This window comes from Notolepis coatsorum (genome assembly GCF_963971535.1).
Source record: "Notolepis coatsorum genome assembly, chromosome: 4".
NCBI lineage: Eukaryota > Metazoa > Chordata > Actinopteri > Aulopiformes > Paralepididae > Notolepis > Notolepis coatsorum.
The window spans coordinates 37,231,136-37,232,921 of record NC_140168.1 but is presented as its reverse complement, the minus strand read 5'-3'; the positions used below and the strand labels follow the sequence as shown (position 1 = coordinate 37,232,921).

Here is a 1,786-nt window from a genome sequence, read left to right as displayed (position 1 = left end):
TGGGGAAACGCAATAGTGTGTATGGCAGCCAAGGTTGGGTGCTACCAGTAGTGGTGAAGGAGGCGATTTCCACCATACATTGTGTGGGGAGCGCTTTGAGTGTCTAGAAAAGCGCTATATAAATGTAATGATCATTCATTCATTCACATTCAATAGCAATCTGAACGATCAGGTCTGGAGGCATCTACACATGTTGTTGTTGTGACGTCATGCTTGTTTGTTTTTTTGTTCATGGCTTTTCTGACCGGCCGAAATCCACAAGCTTTATGTTCCAGTGTCGTGTTTTCCATATCGGAGCCTGATGAGAGTGTTGTCCCCCGTTCCACAAGGTCCCACCGCTGGGAGGTCTCAATGAGCTGAGCGAGCCTCCCCTGAAGAAGGACGTGAACCTGGAGCAGCAGAGGCAGCAGGGGCAGCAGTGCGGCGGGAGCGCCCGTCTACCTGTGCACCGACAGCGGCCTGGGCTGGGCCACGCGGCCCCCTTGTTCCTCCAACAACTCCCAGGACGGGAGCGCCGGGAGCGGAGGAGGGGGAGGAGGAGAAGGGGGACTACATGGTTTTACCCCGTAGGACGGTCAGTCTCATACCCCCGGCGACCTCCTCCCACGGAGGAGGCCTGGGGCTGGGGGGCGAGGACAAGCCGCTCAACATCGCAGTGGGACGACCCCCCCTTCCCCCCCGCCCCCCTCGCCCCTGACACCTCCACCCTGCCGAGAGCGAGGCCTACCCGGCCGACTTTGTGCCGTCCGGCGTGGGGCGACATGAACATCGCAGCATGAACCTCAACCGCTCCTACGGGACCATTAAGACCATGCCCCACGGGCACGGGCCACATGATGGCCCAGGGTGGGCTTGTGCACAACGCTCACGGGGGGGGGGCACGTGCACAACCACGGGGGGGCACTCGCTGCAGGTGAAGCCAGGCCAGAGGGCCCTCGGTGAGGCAGATTCTGACGGGGGGGACCCGCGGTGGAGAGGACCAGGACCCTGCCACGCAACCTGGGGAGCACCAACGCCAACAGCAGCCTCTCAGCAGGGTCCCTGGAGGGTGGGTGTGGAGAGGTGGAGGGGTCGAGGGAGGGCTCCGGTGGAGTGGCACCTGTAGAGAGAGAGAGAGAGAGGGGGTGGGAGAAAGGGAGGGAGAGAGAGAGAGAGAGAGAGAGAGAGAGAGAGAGAGAGAGAGAGCGAGAGAGAGAGAGAGAGAGGGAGAGAGGGAGAGAGGAGAGAGAGAAGAGAGAGAGAGGGAGAGAGAGAGAGAGTGAACACACGGTATGCACTCTGAGAGAGAGGGAGGAGAGAGGAGAGATATAGAGGAGAGAGAGAGAGAGAGAGATGAACACACGGTGATGCACTCTGAGAGGACGAGAGATAGAGGGAGAGAGGGAGAGAGAGGGGAGAGATGGAGAGAGATAGGGAGAGAGAGAGGAGAGAGATGAGAGAGAGAGAGAGAGAGAGAGAGAGAGAGAGAGAGAGAGAGAGAGAGAGAGAGAGAGAGAGAGAGAGAGAGAGAGAGAGAGAGAGAGAGAGAGAGAGAGAGAGGAGAGAGAGAGAGAGAGAGAGAGAGAGAGAGGAGAGAGAGAGAGAGAGAGATGAGTATGGGAGGGATGGCAAGTAGAGGATGGAAGACAGATAGGTTGTGCAAGTAATTTCATCCTGATGACTTTGTAAGAAAATAGAGTCTTCCTGCACACCTGCCTTCTCTGGACAGGTGCGTCCGAGCCCCGCACACCATCTTCACATACAGTACATTCCATTTTATAAACACATCATTATAATCATCATAATA

At 57.2% G+C, this 1,786-nt stretch overlaps 1 protein-coding gene across 1 annotated transcript in view; it reads left to right on the top strand.

The window, feature by feature from the left end:
* adgrb2 (adhesion G protein-coupled receptor B2) overlaps positions 1 to 1,786 on the top strand; it is a gene marked incomplete at both ends in the record, with an annotated part of 134,005 nt that overhangs the window by 108,487 nt on the left and 23,732 nt on the right. The window contains 9 exon segments of the mRNA XM_084311913.1: positions 330 to 416; positions 418 to 543; positions 545 to 673; positions 676 to 699; positions 701 to 826; positions 828 to 896; positions 899 to 931; positions 933 to 965; positions 967 to 1,062. Of these exon segments, the coding sequence (XP_084168039.1) occupies positions 330 to 416; positions 418 to 543; positions 545 to 673; positions 676 to 699; positions 701 to 826; positions 828 to 896; positions 899 to 931; positions 933 to 965; positions 967 to 1,062 (723 nt within the window).